This window comes from Lipotes vexillifer, unplaced genomic scaffold (assembly GCF_000442215.2).
Source record: "Lipotes vexillifer unplaced genomic scaffold, Lipotes_vexillifer_v1.1 scaffold977, whole genome shotgun sequence".
NCBI lineage: Eukaryota > Metazoa > Chordata > Mammalia > Artiodactyla > Lipotidae > Lipotes > Lipotes vexillifer.
The window spans coordinates 2,447,584-2,468,958 of NW_006783088.1; the positions used below are offsets into that span (position 1 = coordinate 2,447,584).

At 48.9% G+C, this 21,375-nt stretch overlaps 1 protein-coding gene and 1 non-coding gene across 3 annotated transcripts; both read left to right on the forward strand.

The window, feature by feature from the left end:
* Positions 1-7,392: 7,392 nt before the first annotated feature.
* Positions 7,393-7,465, forward strand: TRNAE-UUC (transfer RNA glutamic acid (anticodon UUC)). The gene has a single exon. It is a non-coding gene; the product is annotated as a tRNA-Glu (tRNA).
* A 1,884-nt stretch (positions 7,466-9,349) lies between these two features.
* Positions 9,350-19,437, forward strand: RAPSN (receptor associated protein of the synapse). 2 transcript variants are annotated; one of them, XM_007455729.1, is made up of 8 exons: positions 9,350-9,731; positions 10,293-10,631; positions 15,919-16,077; positions 16,632-16,730; positions 16,807-16,929; positions 17,428-17,481; positions 18,469-18,668; positions 19,121-19,437. In XM_007455729.1, exons 1-8 carry the CDS (start codon positions 9,540-9,542, stop codon positions 19,191-19,193), a joined length of 1,239 nt encoding a protein of 412 aa, XP_007455791.1. In that variant the 5' UTR covers positions 9,350-9,539; the 3' UTR covers positions 19,194-19,437. The 2 variants fall into 2 exon arrangements, with proteins under 2 accessions (XP_007455791.1, XP_007455792.1); XM_007455730.1 differs by lacking the exons at positions 16,807-16,929; positions 17,428-17,481 and having other exon boundaries at positions 19,121-19,431.
* Positions 19,438-21,375: the final 1,938 nt, after the last annotated feature.

Here is a 21,375-nt window from a genome sequence, read left to right on the forward strand (position 1 = left end):
TCCTTTTTTCAAAGAGAGTGCACCTCTTAAAATGCTCCTCTTCGTATCTGTCTCATGGATTCCCCGCCCCCCATCCCCACCGCCACACCCAAGGGCTTGTGGGATCTTAGTCCCCGCACCAGGGATTGAGCCCCAGGCCCTCGGCAGTGAAAGCGCGGAGTCCTAACCACTGGACTGCCAGGGAATTCCCTCATGGATTATTTTTTAAGCAGTTGGTGTCTTACTATAAAGAAAGGTGCAGTAAATTGAGATCCAAAGTACAAAGTCATCATAGCCAGTAACCGCCACTTGTCTTCCACTGAAAATGGCAAATTCTTCCCTGGACTCTCCTCTTAGTGGCTCCTGCGGACCACAGAGGTTGTGAACCTCCAGATGCTCTATCCCAGGTGCAGAGACTGAAGGCAGAAGAAATGGCGGCAGCACACCAAGACCTCCTTCCCTCACGACCTTGTTCCCCTGTGTCCAGAGTTACTATTAGATTTCATTAAGTCTTTTTCCTACACACATTTTTAAAATAGGACTGGGATCAAACTAAAAAGAAGAAATTGGGTTGCTCCTGGAAAGTGGTGTGCACTGAGAGTCAAACCAGGTCCGCCTGACTTCCAAGCCCTTTCTCTTAACTGCTCCCAAGGAGAAGTAACTCTGTAAAAGCAAATCAGTGTGCTTTAGTTAACCTACACAGTCTCATCACACACGGTTTGCATGCTGTCCTCTAGGCTCTAGGGAAGGGATCCTACAACTCTGTGGCTCCCTCGGTGGTGCATCGTTTCAGCTTTGTCCTCAGAGTGACTGTCTCGGTGCTAAAGGGGTAACTCAGTGCTCCAAGTTGTTATCGTGCTCCTGCAAGGTGCCACTTCCCATGAGGACTGGAGTGCTTCTTAAACATCACTCCTGCCACACAGTTCTTTCCTAGATCTGTTGCCACTGAAGCTGTTCTTTACCTTGTGTTTATTTTAATTTTTTTTTTTTTTGCATTGTGGTAAAAATACATATAGCAATTTTCTATTTTAACCTTTTATTTTTTGCGGTACGCGGGCCTCTCACTGTTGTGGCCTCTCCCGTTGCAGAGCACAGGCTCCGGACGCGCAGGCTCAGCGGCTATGGCTCACGGGCCCAGCCTCTCCGCGGCATGTGGGATCTTCCCGGACCGGGGCACAAACCCGTGTCCCCTGCATCGGCAGGCGGACTCTGAACCACTGCACCACCAGGGAAGCCCTCTATTTTAACCATTTTTAAGTAAACAGTTCAGTGACATTTAGTACATTCAGTGTTATACAACCATCACCACCTAATGTTTTAAATCAACTTGAAATCCACCTTTTATAATTTTACCTCATTCTGACCATTAGTATTTGTGAAGTTACAAGTTTGGTGTCCTAATTGTAAAATACACATTATTTTAAAATACACATTGGGGCTTCCCTGGTGGCACAGTGGTTAAGAATCTGCCTGCCAATGCAGGGGACATGGGTTTGAGCCCTGGTCTGGGAAGATCCCACATGCCGTGGAGCAACTGGGCCCATGTGCCACAACTGCTGAGCCCGCGTACCACAACTAGTGAAGCCCACACGCCTAGAGCCCGTGCTCTGCAACAAGAGAAGCCACCGCAATGCGAAGCCCACACACCACAATGAAGAGTAGACCCTGCTCACTGCAGCTAGAGAAATCCCGTGCACAGCAACGAAGACCCAACGCAGCCAAAGATAAATAAATAAACATTTTAAAAATGTAAAATAAAATACACATTAAGGGACTTCCCTGACGCTCCAGTGGTTAAGACTCCACACTTCCACTGCAGGGGGCACGGGTTCGATCCCTGGTTGGGGAACTAAGATCCCGCATGGCGAGCGGTGCAGCCAAAATAAAATAAAATACACATTAAGCTGCATAACCAGTATGTATAAAATGTCCATGGGGTGGCTTCTCAAAGAGATCTGTTTCACACTTTGGGGAATTGGGTCAGGGTGGAGAGTCAGGGGCTTCCCCATGGACTCCCTTTCTGTACCTGTTTCCTCTATGAGTAGAGGGTGGTTGAACCAGAGATTGTCTCCCACTTAGCACAGATGTTCTGTAACTCACGATTGAGGTGGTAGATCTTCGTCTTAGGACTCCTGTATTCTTGAGATAGAACTTGATATAAAAATAGAATGAGGACTTCCCTGGGGTCCAGCAGTTAAGACTGCGCTTCCAGTGCCGGGGACGCAGGCTCGATCCCTGGTCAGGGAGCTAAAATCCCACATGCTGTGTGGTGCGGCCAGAAAAAAAAGGATGTTAAGTATAATTTGAATATCTTCCAGTTTAACATCATACTTAAAGGCTGTTGTTTCTCTTTAAAATTTACCAAAAAAGGGACTATGCCAAAGGTACTATTTTTAACCTCAAAAAAAATTTAGACTTGTGCATCTTTATAATCATATATCTGTGTCTTAATTAAACTATTTCTTCTAAAAACCCACATGCAGTCACCTTTTATTTTTGAATAGATTCCTTAGGCACCTAATTGCCACATTCCTGGTTCCCGGCTTACTGGCTTTCTTGGTCAGTACACGGCCTCCCTAACTCTCCCAGGTAGTTTACATTCTGTGCTCACCTGAGCATCTCAGTCCCTGATGAAGAAAAGCCATCAGGAAGGAAATGAAAGAGCAAGTTTGTTCCTTCACCTCTGGGAATGTCAAACTAATGTCTGATAACATTGTCCTTCCAGGAGGGATCATAGATGGCTTTTTTTTGCACCTTCTGCCTTTTTCAAGCTCTTTCCTTCTCTCTGGGGAGTCCTTTCTAACCCTCCCCCCGCCCCCACCACCATCTGGTATTTAATTTCTTCTGCATACATTGGCTTTCTCTTTACTGGTAAAGGCTCCAGCTGTTGAGAGGACTGTTGTTCTTTTCAATCAAAGTCAGATCTTGGGATGGGGAAATGAACACATACCCTGGAACGGCTGTCCCAACACTCCTGCAGCCAAGTCTATAGGACATTGGCCCTGCTTCCCTCCCCACACCCCCATCCCCCCATGCAGGGTCCCAGTGACCTGAGGCCTCCTGAAGTTTTGGGTGTTTTTATACTGTCTGATTGAGGTATAATTCACACACTATATAATTTGCCTACTTAAAGCATCCAGGTCTGGTGTGGGTTTTTTTGTTTTTTTGTGTTTTTTTTTTTTTTGCGGTACGTGGGCCTCTCACCTGCTGTGGCCTCTCCTGTTGCGGAGCACAGGCTCCGGACGCGCAGGCTCAGCGGCGATGGCTCATGGGCCCAGCCGCTCCGCAGCATGTGGGATCCTCCTGGACCGGGGCACAAACCCGTGTCCCTTGCATCGGCAGGCGGACTCTCAACCACTGCGCCAGGAAGCCCAGAGAGTTGGATTTTAACCCAGGTCACCCTGACTCCTGCAGAGCATATTCCTCTGGGAGTGAATGGTGGACCTTGGGGGCCCTGGTTTAAATTCCACCTTTAGAGTGGAGCTTCGTGAAGGCGGGGACCATGTAAGTATTGTTCTTCACAGGAGCCTTAGGGGCTGGTAGATAATAAGCATCGAGGAGACATTTAATGAGTGAGTAAATGAACAAGTAAATATCAAAAGATGACAGTTGCTTTTGTCCAAGAGCTTCTGGACATGCTTTTTTCCCCAACTACATTACATTCGAGTTTTATTTAGAAATGTCCATCCACTCCAGAAAGAAAGGGAATAACTTATTTTCACGCCTGTTTATAGATTACTAGCTACCAGCCAGTACCCAAATTCTCTGTAGGCCCTCAGTGGCTGTGAAACAAATGATGGCCAAGTCCGTTAGAGCGACTTTACAAGAATTCTGCTAATACAGCTTCCTGCCCCGTGAGGAAATTGGTGGAGGGGAACCTATGTGTGGTCCTCCAGTCCTGAGAGTGCCACCAGCCTGGTCATTCCTGAAGTGGAGAGTGCCCAGAGCCTGGGGCTTACATGACACAATGGCTTTTATTTTTTTAAGTTATTTTAAGGTTTGAGGGTGTGTTTTTCCCAAAACATAATGTTATAGACGAGGACTTAGCGTGTGGTGGGAAAAGCTTGTGTTTAAGAGTCTCTTAATCTGATTATAATACCAGCTGTGTGACCTTGGGCAGGTGACTTGATTCAGCCTCAGATTCCTCACCTGCCAAATGGAAATGAGAACACCCACCCAGCAGGGCTGGGAAGATGAGAGAGTGTCTCCAACGTTTAGCCCACTGCCACCCTTGGCAGACATGCTCATTCAAGTCGCTAACGACCCTAAGTACATCAGAGTTAACAGTGAGCTTTTCCCCATCCCATAGCCCATTGTTAACTGTCAAACAGATGGGGGAGTACGCTTCCAGAATTTCTCTATATATACAAAAATATGTACACATATAATGATGTTTGCTAATAAAAATGAGATCATGCCTTAACGTACAGAATGTTTGCATTTTTTTTCTATTACTTTGTCACGGGCACCCTTCCATCTGGACATGTACACTGGAATCTACCATTTTCACTTTTAGAGACTACATAGCATTCCATGGTTTCTCAACGACTGTCCTATCAGGTTATTTCTAGATTTTTCACTATTATAAACTAAGAGCCAATTCAAGGAAGGTTCAGGAGGTCCATTAGAGGGGCATTAGTGCAACATCTTGTTTTCAAAGCAAGTTCTTATTTTATCGTCTCATTTGGTTTTCACAGAAACTTTGACAGAAAGGTAAAGCTCCATTTACAACTAGGAAAACGAATTTGTCGAGAGGGACAGATGTCCCAAGGATCCCGCTAATCGTGGCAGAAGCTGAGACTGTCCGCTCCAGTTACATTTGTTGTGCAGGGGCTATAAATGCAGGTGCCTGCAGGGGCCAGGCAGGTGATGCAAGCCTGCGAAAGGAGGCCGATCTAAGATGACAAGTGACAATTGGCTCAGTGTCAAGGCAAGAATAGCAAGAGGTGGGGACTGTGGGTGAACGAGAGACATTCTTGGTCTGTTGAGACCAGACACCAACCACTTGACTGGTTGACATGCAGACTCATGGGCCCGGGGATTGCCTGAGCCTCCAGTCTTCAAAAGAAGCAGGAAATGCCGATTCTTATATGAAATCTCCCAGATAACAAATGTAGCCAACCAACGTGGAAATCATCAGCCCTTGCATGCCAGATTGTGAGCCCTGCTTCAGGCCCAAACTTCATTTTCTACTTTCGATTATAAAACGGGAATCTAAAGTGTACCGGGCCGCATAGCTGGTACCTGACACAGCGGGCACTTGGAACAAGCCCCCAGGCTCCTGCTGTCCCATCGCCCTGTGAGGTTAAGTGGCCCAGAAGAGACTCATTTTGTGACTCGCCCTCCCAGTTCCGGGGGCCTTTTTGTCAGCCTTCATTGCTGGGCTTTGGTGAGCAAGGCTTGATTCCGTTCACCTTTTCCTTAGCCTTCTTTGTATACATTTCTTCTGCTCACCCAGGCCAGAGCCTTGGACAGCATTCCCAGTGGGCTTGGGTGTGTCCGATGAAAATCACTGTGATTCCTGAAGACGACTGTCCAGTTCCCCTTCACTTTTCTCCCTCTCCTCTTTTCCGGGACAGTATCATGGTTACGAGTAGGACCACTGGAGTCACACTGCTTGGGTTCAGTCCCTGCTCTGTCTCTAGGTCGCAGTGTGTTCTTGGGCGGGTCGCTTTACCTCTGCGTGCCTCCCAGTTATCTGTAAACTGGAAGAAATGCTCAGCTTAGGGAATGTTAGTTGTTACACTTCTGTTGGTCTCCTCTCACTTTGCCAGGGGATGTGCAGGCGCTGGTGGTACAAAGACCACACCCTTGCCCTAAAGGAGCATGACCTTGACCTAACTGTGTGCAGTGGTCAGCAAATTGCTGACTCTGGGGCAGAGGAAACTGTCAAGTTTTTGAGTTTTGCAATCTTCGCGTTCCCAGGTACCCATAAGGCTGTGGTTCCAGATTCCTTTGGGATGCTGAGGCAAACTGCCCACCTCCCTTCCCTCCTGTCTCGTGGCTGGACTATATCTGGTCTACAAATGGGAGAGAATCTGCTGGCTTTTCAGCACTTGCCCTGTGTGCCCAGCTTCCTTCCCCTCTGGAGGTTAACTTCAACCCAGGACCCACCTTCCCAGCTGAGAGGAAGACCCCGGCCAACTCTCCTGTGCCAGTGGCTCCCCGACTCTCCCCCGCTTTCCCAGCTTCCTGTGGTCCCGGTTCAACAGCACTTCCCCTGGGGCGTCCGGTATCCTTGTCGAGTCCCAAGGGCCCCTCCTCCATCCCCTCGACCTATGCTGAGCATGCACCCCCGACCCACTCCCAGATTACCCCACTCTGGACCCATTTAGCTCGCAGTAAACAGGAAGTCATCTCTGCCTCTACTCAGTTTCCCCAGGACGAGGCAGATATGGCAGATTGGCTGTAAGCCTGGAGCGGTTGCTTTAAATTTCAAAATTAAACTTTCACTTCTCCCCTTTTTTTCCCCATTAATTTAACATATTTATTGAGTGGCCACTGTGTGCCAGGTCTTGCTCTGGAGACTTACTTAGTGATGAATGAGATGGAGTCCCTGCCCACACATCTGAGTGGGGGAAACAGACACTAAGCCAATAACCTCATTAATGAATATGGTAAATCTTGTATCAGAATGGAATGTAATTCTTTATGAGTGTAATAATAAGCTGATCCACCTCAACTAGGACTTAACTGGGCAGAATGTCAGGGTAGGGACCACGAGGGGCAAAGGCCCTGGGGCAAACAGGTTGGCAGTTCCTCACAAGTTGAACACAGAGTTACCTATGACCCAGCAATTCCACTCCTAGGTATATACCCAAGAGATATGAAAACATATGTCCACGTGAAAACGTGTACGTGAATGTTTACAGCATCCTTATTCATAATAACCAAAAAGGTAAACAACCCAAATGTCCATTGACTAATGAATGGATAAACAAATAGTGTATTGAATACTATTCAGCCATAAAAAGGAATGAAGTTCTGATTCATGTTACAATATAGATGAACCTTAAAAACATTATGCTGAGTGAAAGAAGCCAGTCACAAAAGGCCATATGTTGTATGATCCCATTTATATGAAATGTCCAGAATAGATAAGTCCATAGAAAGTAGATTGTGGTTGCAGGGTGTATTCGTTTGCTCAGGCTACCATAACACTGTGCAACAGACTGGAGGGCTTAAGCAATAGAAATTTATTTTCTCAGAGTTCTGGAGGCCAGAAGTCAGAGATCAAGGTGTTAAAAGGGTAGGTTTCATTCTGAGGCCTCTCTCCTTGGCTTGTTGATGACCCTCTTTTTCCTCCTCTGTGTGTCTATGTCCTGATCTCTTCTTATGACACTAGTCATATTGGATCAGGGCCCCCTCTAATGACCTCATTTTACCTTTTTAAAGATGGTGTCTCCAGGGAATTCCCTGGCGGTCCAGTGGTTAGGACTCTGTGCTTTCACTGCAGAGGGCCCGGGTTCGATCCCTGGTCAGGGAACTAAAATCCCACAAGCCAGGTGGCACAGCCAAAAAAAAGATGGTGTCTCCAATAAGGCACATTCCGAGGTTGGGGGGTGCGGTCTACATATCAACACCAACATATGAACGGGGGCACAATTCAGCACCCCATAACACGAAGGAATGGGAGGTGACTGCTAAATGAGCACAGGACTTCTTTTCAGGGTGATGAAAATGTTCTGATATTAGAAATTTGTGCTGATCAGTGCACAAATTTGTGAATACAGGCACACCTCGAAAATACTGCAGGTTTGGTCCGGGACCACCACAGTAAAGCGAACATCACAATAAAGCAAGTCACATGAAGTTTTTGGTTTCCCAGTGCATATAAAAGTTACGTCTGTGCTATACTGTAGTCTATTAAGTGTGCAATAGCATTATGTCTAAAAACACAATGTTCAGACCTAAACTGAAAAATCTTTTATTGCTAAAAATGCTAACCATCCTCTGAGCCTTCAGTGAGTCATAGTAGTAACATCAAAGATCACTGATTACACCTCACCATAAGAAACATAATAATAATGAAAGAGCTTGACATATTATGAGAATTGCCAAAAGAGAATCGCCAAAATGTGACACAGCGACAAGAAGTGAGCATGTGTTGTTGGAAAAACGGTGCCAATAGACTTGCTCGACGCTGGTTTGCCACAAATCTTCAATTTGTAAAAAACGAAATATCTGCAAAATTCAATAAAATGAGATATGCTTGTATACTAAAAGCCAGTGTCCACTCTGAAAGGACAAATTTGCCCTGGGGCAAGAAGGAGTCTGGTTTGCAGAGAGGGAAGAGGAAGATGGGGTGAGTCGAGCTGGTGGAGATGGCAGGAGCCTCTCTCAACCCCATGAGCCCCAGTGCTTCACTGGTCTGCTCCCTGTATAAGACTTTGCCCTTCTCCACTGTGTCTGGCATTAAAACTCATTGTAAGGGACCCTTTCAAACTGGGACTGGGATTGGAATTGGGTATCTTTTAAACCTTCAAAGGGCAACTTCTCTTCCTCATGGGCAGTTTGCCATGGAGCATACGGACGCAGCTTTAGATTACCTCTTGCTTATTGTCATATAGTGTTTCCTGTGTGTCAGGCAGGCACTGTTCTAAGTCCTTGTCAATTACTAAGTCATTTAGTTCCAGCAGTCCAGTAAACGGACTTCCCTGCAGTCCAGTGGTTAAGACTTCGCCTTCCAATGCAGGGGGTATGGGTTCGATCCCTGGTCAGAGAGCTAAGGTCCCACATGGCTAGTAGGCAAAAAGCCAAAACATAAAACAGAAGCAATATTGTAACAAATTCAATAAAGACTTTAAAGAATGGTCCACATCAAAAAGAAAGAAATCTTAAAAAAAAAAAAAAAAATCCAGTAAAGTAGGAACCATTATTCTCCTGCCCAAAGTCACGCTGCCCATACAGATAATAAACGGTGGAGTCAGAATTCAAACCCTGGCAGCCTGGCTCCAGGGTCCACGCTGTTACCCACCCCACTGTGGGGCTCATAGCAAGCCTGTGGGTTAGGGTTTATTAGCCTATTTCAGCCTCAGTTTACAGATGAGGAACAGAGCCTGGGGTCGGTGGGTCTGGGGGGAAGGTTGTGATGGGGAGAGGCCCCAGCCTCCCTGCTGCCTGTGTGCCCAGCCTCATCCCTGCTTCTTCCAGCTCTCAGCCCACCCCTGGAGGCAGCTCCTTGGCAAGGCTCCGGGGAGGGCCTGCCCAGCCAGGAGGCTCAGGGCCAGTGTCAGAGGTGCTGAAGAGACGCCCAAGGGGATGCCTGGGGGGGCAGGCACCTTCCTCCCAGCTCGGGGGTGGGGGGTGGGGTGGGGTGGCAGAGGCCCCGCCTGACCTTGTGGCTGACATTCCTTGGCGGCCACGTGGCCCCAACTGGCAGGGACAGCTGCGGACAGCGACAGACCAGCTTTGTTCGCAGGGTGGCGCCTGCTCTCCATCCAGGCCCTGCTCCTTCTGGGGGCTCGGTGGGCAGCTGGCGCTGTGAGCCCCCCGCCATGAGTGTCTAGAGGCACGGAGCCACCAGGCTCTCTCTGGAGGGGGCTCGGGGCGCTGGGAGGATGGGGCAGGACCAGACGAAGCAGCAGATCGCGAAGGGGCTCCAGCTGTACCAGTCTAACCAGACAGAGAAGGCGCTGCAGGTGTGGACGAAGGTGCTGGAAAAGAGCTCGGACCTCGTGGGGCGTTTCCGCGTGCTGGGCTGCCTGGTCACGGCCCACTCGGAGATGGGCCGCTATAAGGAGATGCTGAAGGTGGGAGCGCCGCGGCCGGGCTGGGAGGGCGGGGCCGGGGCGAGATTTCTCCCAGGCCTCCCAGCCCCCCTCCCGCCTCCTCAGGCTCCCCTGTATCCCACAGGCTAGTGGCTGGGGCCTGAGGCTCTGAATCCACTGGGTCTTGGCTTTGGATTTGGGCCTGTGGCCTTGAACTCTGGTGTCTGAAACTCTGAGACTTAGGGTTCGGGGAGCTGAAGGCCAGGTCTCAGAGTCGAGGTTCCAGCCTTCCTGTTCGGGGTTCTGAGTCTGAGCCTAGGGGGTGCTGGCTCCAGGTTTGAGGCTGCGGATGGGTGGGTGGTGGAGACTGCAGACCTAGGCTCAGGATGGAGAGGTGGAAGCTGTGGGTCTGGGTTTGGGAGGTGGAGGCTCCTGGGCTGCAGCTTCTGGGGCTCTGGGACTGGGGAGCAGGGAGCACATCTGAGGCCGGGGGTGGACGCTCTGGGCCTGAGGCTTTGGGCTGTGAGGCTTGGAGGGACGGATGCTCAGGTCCCAAGCTCAGGGTCCAGGCTGACGCTCCCGGCCTGCCACCCTGGCGGGCAGTTTGCTGTGGTACAGATCGACACGGCTCGGGAGCTGGAGGATGCCGACTTCCTCCTGGAGAGCTACCTGAACCTGGCGCGCAGCAACGAGAAGCTGTGCGAGTTTCACAAGACCATCTCCTACTGCAAGACCTGCCTCGGCCTGCCCGGCACCCGGGCAGCCACCCAGCTTGGAGGCCAGGTCAGCCTGAGCATGGGCAACGCCTTCCTGGGCCTCAGCCTCTTCCAGAAGGCCCTGGAGAGCTTCGAGAAGGCCCTGCGCTATGCCCACAACAACGATGACACCATGCTCGAGTGCCGTGTCTGTTGCAGCCTGGGCAGCTTCTACGCCCAGGTCAAGGTGGGCCCGGCCCCCCAGGGAGGGTGGCAGAGTCTGAGGCTCTGAATCCACTGGGTCTTGGCTTTGGATTTGGGCAACGTTCCCTGTTGCATCACCTCATTCAGTCCTCCCATTTAGGTAGGGATGAGGCAGACGGAAGCCTGGGAGGGAAAAGATAGCCAGGAAGTAAAGACATGGCCAGGCAGGGCAGAGCCAGAATTCAAGCCTTGATCTGTCTGACTTCCTGGGGGAATGGGAAGCTCCTATGTGAGGACAGGCCGTGAACCTGTACTGCCACGTGTTTGCTGTGTGATCTTGGGCAAGTCACCTCTCCTCTCTGAACCCATGAAATGAAGGAGAATGAAACCCACCTTACAGCGTGGTTGTAAGGATTCATTCATCAAATATGTACTGAGCATCTATGATATCCCAGACACTATTGGCCTAGCGTGCAACAGTGAAAACAACAGCCAAGTCCCTGGGTTCATGAACCTTGCATTCTAGCTGGGAGAGAAAGACAAATAAATGCAATCAGCAAATCAAGTATACAGCATGGTGGAAAGTGCCTAGGAAAAAGGCGAGCAGGAAAAGGGGGTTAGAAGTGCTGAGGATGAGGTGTTGCAATTTCAAGCAGGATGGTTGGAAGGCCTTGTAGAGGTGATGTCTGATGTCTTGGAGGAAATGAGAGGGCGAACCATGTAGAAATCTGGCAAAAGAATGAAAAAGAGGGAACAAAGCACAGCTCTGCCCTTGGGGGACCTTACCCAGTATGTTCCAGGAAGGATGGAGGCCAGCATGGCTGCAGCAGGTGTGTGAGAAGAAGGTAGGCGGTGGTGGAGTCAGAGAGGTAAGGGGGAAGGGAGATGGCAGATTGAGAAGAAACTGATGGGGTCAATGACCTCAGGCTTTTGGTCCTGGGCATTTGCTCTCTTTCCCCCTAGACATCTAGGCTGTGCTTGGCCCATGGGGGATGTTAGTGCCTGGCACATAGTAGATGCTTAAAAAATCCTGGAGAGTGTAAATGCTGATGGATCAGAGGTGGAAGTATGAGGAAATGAGAGTCATCCACGACACACTGAGGATTTTGTTTTCAGCAACCAGATGTATGGGGAAGCCATGCAGTGAGATGCAATAGGATTGGAGAGGGATAGGGGTGTTTCATAACCTTTTTTATTATGAAGAAAATTAACCATGCAGGAAAGCAGAATAATATAATGAATCTCCATATACCCACTACTTAGATTTAACAATTATTAATATTTTGCCATATTTGACTTACATATTTTTCACTGAAGTGTTGTGATACAAAATTATAGACATCATGATTTTTTTTTTTTTTTTTTTTTTTGTGGTACGCGGGCCTCTCACCGTTGTGGCCTCTCCCGTTGCAGAGCACAGGCTCTGGACGCGCAGGCTCAGCGGCCATGGCTCATGGGCCCAGCCACTCCGCGGCATGTGGGATCTTCCTGGACCGGGGCACGACCCCACGTCCCCTGCATCGGCAGGCAGACTCTCAACCACTGCGCCACCAGGGAAGCCCCATCATGATATTTTACCCCGAAGTAATTCTGTATGCATTTCTGAAAAAAAAAAAAGAAAAGAAAGACCGTTTTCTGATATAAGGACACTTTCTTACATAATCACAATACTATTTATCACACACACCATATTGAACAATTATCTCTTAAATTTCTCTAACTTATCCTGAAAATATGCCTTTATCCTCGGCTTGTTTGAATTGGAATACAAACAAGAACCACACATTGCAGTGGTTATTGTGTCTCCCGAGTCTCTTTCTATAGAGAATTCCTACCCTTCCTTTATTTTCCATGGTTTATTGAGGAACCCGGATTAATTGCCTTGTAGAATGTTCCATCTCATTGTCTCATTGCTTCCTCAAGGAGTCATGTAAGTTGTTTCTTTGTCTCCATTACTCTCTATGAACTAGAACTTACATAATGACTTGGTAAGATTTAGGTCACGCATTTTCGGTGAGAATACTATACAAGCGAGGCTGCGTCCTTCATATTATATCATATCGGTAGTTAAGGGAGTGACCACCTGATCCCACTGTTTTCAGCTTTGCTGTCTTCCTTTCACGACCAGTAGTTTAACTTGTGGGGTGACACTTTGGCTATGAATATTCAGTTCTGCAACAACGTTTTCCGTAATGGTTTGAGCATCCATTGATGTTTGTTGCCTGAATCAATTCTTTCATTTCAACTCTCAGGAAATGGTGATTTCCAAGTTCTATCATGCCTTCTGCAATTATTAGCTGGGATTTTTCTATACGGGAGAACTTTCCCTCTTTAACTGGAGCTAGTTGATTACTCTGAAATACAGTTCCTTAAGGAAAGGCAGAATAAATACTTTTTCCCTTTCCTTTAATTACCACTTTCCAGAATAATGAGTTGATGTGACAGTTGCCTTCAATGATCACACTTACTTGTTTTGCTTCCTCTTTTTGTAGTATCGTGAAATCATGGATTTAAAAAGATATTCAGTACTCGTCAGTCAGTTGCAATTATTGTTCCTTTTTTTTTTTTTTTTTTTTGGTTACACGGGCTTTAGTCAGTGGAATTCTCTTCAGTATGGCTACTGTGTCCTTTTGACGAGACTTCATTTAGTCTTTGAAAGAAAGCATTCTTGTTTTCTGGCACAGTAGCCTGTCCCACACTCATTTTATATACTGTCGTCCCTCAGTATCTGCGGAGGATTGGTTCCAGGATCCCCCAGGACACCAAAATCCGGGAATGCTCAAGTCTCTTATATAAAATGGTGTAGTATTTGCATAAAATCTACATACATTCCCTCCACCCCAGACTTTAAGTCATCTCTAGATTACCTATAATAATACCTAATACAATGTAAATGCTATGTAAATATAAACTGGTGTGTGGCAAATTCAAGTTTTGCTTTTTCGGAACTTTCTGGATTTTTCCCCCCAATATTTTCAACCCTCGATTGGTTGAATTCAAGGATGTGGAACCCTCGAATACAGAGGGCCCACTCTATTTCCTGCTCCAAGCCTGGAGCCAGCCATTCCTCCAGGTCCTTTTTTAGTAGGAAATGGTATTTAAAGACCAAACGTGGGCTCTCAGGATGCTCGCGGCTACCGGGTTGTTGTTGCTACTAAATCTCTTCCGTTGTGAGGACAACTGGACTTTATACTGATATTTCCAATTCAAATCCAATGTTTCAGGATTTTCCTTAATTTATTTCAGACTTGATTCTCTTTTCTCTTAGACTGAGACTCTTATTTACTTTATCTTACAAAGTACATAAAATAATTTCAAAAGACAATACCAATATTGTCTTACTCAAAAAAAAAATGACGAATGAGGTTTGATTTCTTTGCCATTCTTTTGTCTTTATAATATATCCCACTATGGCTGAACTGTTCAAGTATATATTTTAAGGTCCTTTGAAATAATAACTTTTCTGTATGGCTATATTAATATATAACATATATAATATAATATATAATATATTAATATATATTATAAAACAATCATAATATACTATGATAGAATATTATAATATATCTTGATTGTATTATAATATATAATTATGATTAGAATTGATTATAATATTAATATAATGATATACATTAAGGTCATTTGTTTCCATTTTCTATTTTTAGGGTTTTTTAAATTAAATTTAATATTTTAAAGTCTGTAAAACATTGACATGGCTTCAAGTTAAAAAGTACATAGTAGGGACTTCCCTGGTGGTCCAGGTGAGAGTCCGTGCTCCCAATGCGGGGGCCTCCAGGTTCGAGCCCTGGTCGGGGAGCTAGATCCTGCATGCGTGCCGCAACCGAGAGTCTGCGTGCCCCAACGAGGATCCCATGTGCCACAGCTAAGACCCGGTGCAGCCAAAAATAAATAAATAAATAATAAATTAATAAATAAAAAGTACATAGTACAAATTAAGTATGTTAGGAACAGGTTTTTATTGGGATTACTGAGAGTTCTCTTTTGGTCATATTAACTTGTTAGATATTAAATAAAAATTCAAATAGGTTTTCTACAAAGAAGAACAGAGAAGTGGGGCTGTAGCTAAATGGGACATGAGGTCGAAGAAGGTTATTTGATTTTGATTTTTGTTTTTGTTTTTCAAATGAGATAAGAAATGCCAGGCTGTGATTTTACACTGATAGGAATGATTCAGTAGAAAGAGACTGGGGAGGGGGTTCCAGAGCCCACATGGAGGGGGTCATATTTAATTTGATAGGAGCAGGGAGTAGCAGGAAAGGAGGCAGTGTGGGAACAGATCTGGTGGGTTTGACGGATAAGGTGGATAAGGGATCTCCTCTCTGATTTTCTTTTCTTTTTAAAAAAATAATTGTTATTTATTTGTTTATTTTTGACTGCGTTGGGTCTTTGTTGCTGCGCGCGGGCTTTCTCTAGTTACAGCGAGCGGGGGCTACTCTTCGTTGCGGTGCATGGGCTTCTCACTGCGGTGGCTTCTCTTGTTGTGGAGCACAGGCTCTAGGCACGCAGGCTTCAGTAGTTGTGGCGCACAGGCTAAGTAGTTGTGACACGCTGGCTTAGTAGTTGTGGCTCGCAGGCTCTGGAGCGCAGGCTCAGTAGTTGTGGTGCACGGGCTTAGTTGCTCTGTGACGTGTGGGATCTTCCTGGACCAGGGCCCCTGCATTGACAGGCGGATTCTTAACCACTGGGCCACCAGGGAAGTCCCTCTTCTGTTTTCTTAACGGTGCATAAGGTGAGCTCATGTGCTAATAATGGACAGGTTGAGAAGGCATTTGGAAGTTTGAGGAGAAAGAAAGGTGAGAGGATGATTTCTTTGTCTCAGTAAGTCTGTCCCAATGTTTTTTGAGCTGACTGTGCTGGCAGTCACCGAACATTCAGTGATGACTGGGTGCCAGGGGGCAAACTCCAGTGGGGTTGGAATGGGCTCTGATATCCCCACCACCACCCTTCTGTGTGTCTCTGAAGCCGAGGGTCCCAACTGGGACTGGGTGAGAGGAGAAGCCAACTGTATTTTCTTCCTTCTCATTCATTCATTCATTCAATAAATACTAAGTGCCAGGAACTGTGCTAGGCTAAGTGCCAGGAACTGTGCTAGGCTCTTGCCATACATTGGCAAACCAGATGAAAACCCCTGTGTTCATGGAGCTCACACCTGTGCACTGGCTGTTCCCTCTTTCTGGATCACACTTTCCCTGGACACCAGAATGAATGCATGAATGAATGAACACGCAGTGGAACGTTCCACTTAGGGGCAGCTCCTGCCATTCAGTGTGCCCCCTCCCATCCCACTCCCTCCCTGTGTCCCCCTGCAGGACTACGAGAAAGCCCTGTTCTTCCCCTGCAAGGCTGCAGAGCTCGTCAACGACTATGGCAAAGGCTGGAGCCTCAAGTACCGGGCCATGAGCCAGTACCACATGGCTGTGGCGTATCGCCTGCTGGGCCACCTGAGCAGTGCCATGGAGTGCTGTGAGGTGGGGCAGCAGGGAATGGGGGCAGTTAGAGGGTGGTAGTGTAGGCAGGGTCTGGGCCCAGGGCCTCTCCCTGCCAACTCAGCTCACTGAGGCCCCCAAGCCTTGCCCCAGGCCCCTCCTTTCTACAGCTGAGCCCCTGAAGGATGTGTTTGCTCCCCAGTCCCCCTGCCCCAAACCTCATTCCCTTCTAGCCTGTTTTCAGGGGAGAGCACTTCCCTCTGCCCCCCAACCCCTGCCAAAAAAAATGCCCTTATGGGGCACTTTAAGTAGGAAGAGAGCCAGTCTCTGGAGTTCCACTGATCTGGGTTCGAATCCCAACTTTGCCACTTAATAACCTGGTGACCTTGGTCAAGTCACTTCTGTTCTCAGAGCCTCAGTTTCCAGTGCTGTCAGACCTCAGTGGTTCAGTGCATGGGCCTCAGCACCATGAAAGGTGTATTGGGCTCTGAGGATGTTGGTGACCCTGGATTGCCCATCAGAGGGGCCCAATGGGTGAAGGCACCCCAGTGGTGGGGGGCAGAAGAGCAGGTCTGAGTGACTGGCCTCTGTCACAGGAGTCTATGAAGATTGCACTGCAGCATGGGGACCGGCCACTGCAGGCACTCTGCCTGCTCTGCTTTGCTGACATCCACCGGAGCCGTGGGGACCTGGAGGTGAGGTCACCGGGATGCAGGGGGAGGTGGTGCGAGCCTGGCCTGGCCCGACTCCACCCCTGACCTGGCTGTGCAGACAGCCTTCCCTAGGTACGACTCTGCCATGAGCATCATGACCGAGATTGGAAACCGCCTGGGGCAGGTACAGGTGCTGCTGGGTGTGGCCAAGTGCTGGGTGGCCAGGAAGGCGCTGGACAAGGTGAGGTGGACCCTTTTCCTGCAGCCCTCAGCTCTCCCCAGTGCTCCCACTTGAGGCCAGTAGGTCAACCAACAATGTGTGGGTCTGGTTCTGGGCTGGACTCTTTCAGACACTTTGTCTAACATCAGCCTCACCCCAGTCCCATGAGGCCAGGGGATTCCAGATCATTTTCCAGGCTCAGAGAAGGTCCATGACTTGCCCAGTCCAACAGCTAGTAAAGGGCTAGGCCTGGGGTTTGCACTCAGGACACTTTAACTGCCTCCTATGATTTCACGACACCTCGTGAAATAGGAGTGTTCTTCCCATTCTATAGCTGAGTAAACTGAGGCAGCTCTGGTGACTGTACCCCAGCCTTTTCCTCTTACCTTCACACACAGGGCAGCTGCCCAGCGGTGCTGCCCTCCCCAGACCCACCCCTCCCTACCCCTTCCTTCCCTGTGAGCTAAGGCCTCTGTCAGACAGCTCTGCCTGCAGCCCTGGCCTGTGCTCACCTTCCAGGCTCTGGATGCCATCGAGAGAGCCCAGGACCTGGCCGAGGAGGTGGGGAACAAGGTCAGAACTGAGTCCGTCTGCTGGGTCTGGAGTCAAGAGCCCAAGGTGGGATCTTGGGTGCGTGGGGAGGCCGCCCTGAGCCTGCTTGTGCCCTGAGCCTCTCCTGATCTCCAGGAGCTGCCCCCATCATCCCCAGCTCTGCTTTGCTGTTTCTCTTCCACCCAGAGAGCACTTCAGAGGGCAGGGCAAGAATTCCATAGCTCAGGGGATATCAGAATTCCTCAGAGGTTTCTTGATGGTCATTAAAACTCCTAACAGTGGCCTCCACTCATACAGAGGTGGGCATCACAGGGCTCTTCTAGGTATAGGTTCCAGGCCTCAGTGGCTCCCTGCAAGGTGGGTACAGCAAGCCCCATTTTACAGATGAGGAAAGTGAGGCTCAGAGATGTGCTAACTCCAAAGCCTGTGTTCCTTTCATAGTATATGTGGCCTCTCCAAATTTGATAATCATATCCAAACCTTTAAATGTTGAAAATAACCTCAGTGTTACTCAAAGTCTTCTAGAAGATGTGCATTTCTCAGGGATCAGGTGCACAGTCCAATTAACATGCCAAATATTTGTGCCTTGGCTGGATGGTACCTGCTCTGGTTTACTCAGATCTCTCGGGCTCTTTAGAAGTGCTGATGACCTGCTGTGTGTATTTAATTAACAAAAACAGGAAAGAAAATTAATTATTATGAATTCAGTGCAGCAGGTTTGGTCAATAAAATCCTTCAAAAACATGGAGTCCCCAGCAGGCTCTAGGAGTAAGGATCACCCATCTCACCTACCTCCTTTCTGCGTGAGGGGAAACCAAGGCCCAGAGAGGGCAGGATGTTTTTCCTAGGCCCACCAGCAAGGCAGGAATGGACCCCTGTGTACTGACCACCCGGTGGCCCTGTGGGGACAGCTTCTTGGGCTGGGCAAGGAGGGAAGCAGGGCAGCTGCTCACTAACACTGACTTGTCTCATCCCCACGTCCCACTCTCCTGGCCGCACCGGCCCCAGCTGAGCCAGCTCAAGCTGCACTGCCTGAGCGAGAGCATCTACCGCAGCAGAGGTCTGCAGCGGGAGCTGCGTGCCCACGTCGTGCGCTTCCACGAGTGCGTGGAGGAGACAGAGCTCTACTGCGGCCTGTGCGGCGAGTCCATAGGCGAGAAGAATAGCCGGCTGCAGGCTCTGCCCTGCTCCCACATCTTCCACCTCAGGTGAGTGCCCCGCCGGTGGGCATGAGGCACTCGGGGCCTCTCTGGGGCCTAGTCACAATAGTAATATGAACAGCAAAGACTTACACAGTGCTTTTGGCATCCCATGCCTGTTCTAAGCGTTTCCTATTAACTCATTGAATCCTCCCAGTAGCCCTATGAGGTGGATGTTCTATTATTCTCCCCAAAGAGGGCCAGAGAGGCATCTCAAAGGTCATGGGATTTAGATGCCCAGGGCCAGAGCTGCCTCCATCACAACCTCCTGACTCCCAGCCCAGGCTCTGCCCTGGAGGCCTCCCCAGGCAGAGTGCAAGGGGCCAGCAGGGCTGCTGGTAGGAGCCTGGCGGGGGGCTGTGGATACCTCCTGCACCTGCAGAGGAAGGGGGAGGAGAGAGGGCCAGGCCCAGGACGGGAGGACAGGCCCGCTGAGTGGACAGGGCCCTTTGCTTCCCAAGGTGCCTGCAGAACAACAGGACGCGGAGCTGCCCCAACTGCCACCGCTCATCCATGAAGCCTGGCTTTGTGTGACCCCATCAGGTCGTGGGCTTCTGCCTCACCTCTCCTGCTCGTTCTCTAGCCTCACGCTGAAGGCCGCCCTGACCAGCTGCGCCTCCAGTACCTGTTTACTCCTGGGGCAGCCTCCAGGGCCTCCTCTGGCCTCAGCCAGGGTCTGGGGCCTGCCCACTGCTGCTCCTCCAGGCCCAGCTGCCCTCCCCCACCTCTCTGTACTTTGCTCTTTACAGAAAAATAAACCGTTTGTACCTGGTCCCAGCAATTCTGATCTTCCCTGCCCGAGGTCTGATGGGTGGAGGACAGTGGGAGTGAGGCTCCCCACGTGAGCTTCCTCAGACACACGTGTCTCTGCGCCCATATGTAGGAGTTCCTCCAGCTGCCCTTCCAGGTTTTGGGGCTGCCACCGTGAGCCAGAGGCAAGATCCTTCAGGTGAGGAGCACCTTTAAATGCTGACATGCAGGGCTGGAGAGGAAGATGTGATGAACAGTAAACATAGTAAACCAGCAATGTAGAAAGCCTGTTAGAAAGATGTTTTGGATGGAATTTGTGTCCCCCAGATTCATGTGTTGAAGCCCTAACCCCCAGCATGACTATATCAGGAGACAGGGCCTTTAAGGAGGTAATTAGGGTTAAATGAGGTCATGAGGATGGGGCCCGAATCCGTTAGGACTGGTGTCCTCATAAGAAGAGGGGGAAACACCAGAGAGCTTTCTCTCTCTCTCTGTGCTGCACAGAGAAAAGACTGTCTGAGGACACAGTCTTACTGCAACCATCTGCAAGCCAGGAAGAGAGGCCTCACCAGAAATCTGATTTCCTGGCACCTTGATGTTGGACCTCCCAGCCACCAGAACTGTGAGGAAATACATTTCTGTTGTTTAAGCCACCCAGTCTGTGGTATTTTGTTATTGTGAAACTAATGGCAGAAACTAGCAGACTAATACAAAAGTGATAAGTGCTTTGGAACAATGAAGAATAGAGCAGCTTTCTTCTTCCTCATCTGCATTCCCTTCTCTTCTTGTCAGTCCTAAAACCTTTAGGTGGGACAGAGCAAGAGAGGCATCCATGTGGAGGGGTGGCCTGGTGTGGGATATCAGAGCCCAACTAGGTGAGGAGAGTGTCCACACAAGGGAAGCCCCAGTGTGGGGAGGTAGAGCCTGTGTGGAGAGAAAAGGGTCCCCACACACATGGGTGCCTCATCCTGGAGTGTAAGAGCCCAAGTAAGGGGAGAAAGGAGTTCACATGAGGACAAGGCCTGGTGCTGGGTATTGGGGCCAAGAAAGGTGAGGAAGACATCCATGCAGATGGGCAGTCTGGGAGCTGGAGCCTGAACAGGGCAAGGAGGGCAGCTATGCACAGGGAAGCCTGGTGTGGTGTGTCAGAGTCAGAGCAGGGTGATGAGGACACCCTGGAGGAGAAAGGCCTAGCATAGGCGCCTGAGCAAAGTGAGGAGAGCATCCACATGGTGGTGGTGGGTGGAATATGGTCCAGTGCAGAGTGTCAGAGACCAAGTCAGGTAAGGTGGGCAGCTGGCATGGGCTGTTGGGGCCTAAGTGGGCTAAGGAGAAACCCAAGTGGGAGAAGGTTGGGTGTGAGGTGTCAGAGCTTTCTTTCTTTCTTTTTTTTTTTTTTTTAAACTTTTTGGCCGAGCCACGTGGCTTTGTGGGATCCTAGTTCCCTGACCAGGGAGCGAACCCATACCCTCAGCAGTGAAATTGCAGAGTCCTTACCACTGGACTACCAGGGAATTCCCTGTTAGAGCTTGAGTAGAGCAAATAGGGCATATGCACATGGGGCATTTGAACAAAGATGGATTGAAGAAGGATCTGTGCCTGGAAGGGAGTGGCAGTAAGAATTTGATCACATAGAAGGGTTGATCAAATAAGTAAACATATTAAAGGTAATGGGTGACAGGTCACTATTGAAGAAGAGAGTTACAAATAAGGAAAGGGAGAAAACCAAAGGGACCCAGTCATATTGAAGTGGAATTGTAGAGATTAGTGTGAACTATTGGATTTCTAAATATATAGCTTAATAGAGAAATAAATATAGTTACAAATGTGTGTGTGTGTGTGTGTGTGTGTGTGTGTGTGCGCAAACACTCGTGCCTGGGAGTGACATGCCAGTAGCAATGAGCACATCTAGCACCCAGATATTGGCTTCTAAATACCATGTTCCACTAATAGAACCAAGACTCTT